Source organism: Nicotiana tabacum, chromosome 8, assembly GCF_000715075.1.
Source record: "Nicotiana tabacum cultivar K326 chromosome 8, ASM71507v2, whole genome shotgun sequence".
NCBI classification, from domain to species: domain Eukaryota; kingdom Viridiplantae; phylum Streptophyta; class Magnoliopsida; order Solanales; family Solanaceae; genus Nicotiana; species Nicotiana tabacum.
In genome coordinates, this window is record NC_134087.1 from 169,281,841 (window position 1) to 169,282,744 (window position 904).

The 904-nt window shown below is 43.8% G+C and overlaps 1 protein-coding gene across 1 annotated transcript; it reads right to left on the reverse strand.

Moving 5' to 3' along the window:
* Positions 1 to 286: 286 nt before the first annotated feature.
* On the reverse strand, positions 287 to 646 carry LOC142163400 (uncharacterized). The gene has a single exon (XM_075220683.1). It carries the CDS (start codon positions 644 to 646, stop codon positions 287 to 289), a length of 360 nt encoding a protein of 119 aa, XP_075076784.1.
* Positions 647 to 904: the final 258 nt, after the last annotated feature.

Genomic DNA, 904 nt, shown 5'->3' on the forward strand with positions numbered 1-904 from the left:
TGGGCTCCGTAATGCCTTGCAAAGATGCATCGGGCCTCTTCTCGAGTTTATAGCCATGCCTGATCATCTCACTGGCAACCATGATTGATGCGTTGGACAAAAAGGTTTGAGGACACAGGGTTCCTTCCTCACATTGGTCTGCAACCATAATCTCAAAATCTTGGTAGACTATGTGCTCGCTACCTTCTTTATCCTCTAGACATAGGACTGACGGGTCCCTATAAATTGATTGCTCATCTTCTCCATGGACCACAATTTTCTGATCTTCGTGTTCAAACTTAACCATTTAGTGTAGAGTAAAAGGTACGACCCTTGCCGCATGGATCCAAGGCCTCCCTAGGAGAAAATTGTAGGAAGTGTCCATGTCCAAGACCTGAAATGTCACTTCAAAATCCACATGACCGATAGTTAAGATCAAATCAATCTCCCCTATTGTGTCTCTCTTGACGCCATCAAAAGCACGTACACAAACATTGTTAGGACTGATTCTCTCAGTCCCAATTTTCATTCTTTGCAAAGTTGAGAGAGGGCAAATGTCAACGCCAGATCCGCCATCCAACATGACTCTTTTCACGTAGTACCCTTCACATTTAACTGTTAAAATGAAGAGCTTTGTTGTGGGCGGCCCCTTTAGGGGGCAAGTCATTTCTGCTAGATGAAATCCGGTTGACTTCAAAGAATCGTTCCGCCATTCTTTCCAATTGTTCAACAATGGTCTCGGCAGGAACATATGCCTCATTAAGGGTTTTTATCAGCGCTTACTGATGTTCACTCGATTTTATGAGTAAAGACAAAAGCGAGACCTGGGAAGGAGGCTTTCGGAGTTGGTCAATCACTTCATAGTCCACAGTTTTCATCTTTCAGAAGAATTCCTCTGCCTCTTCGGCAATGACTGGCTTTTTAA

Coding starts and splice junctions, on each gene's coding strand:
- LOC142163400 (XM_075220683.1), bottom strand. CDS start 646: ATGACTTGCCCCCTAAAGGGGCCGCCCACAACAAAGCTCTTCATTTTA.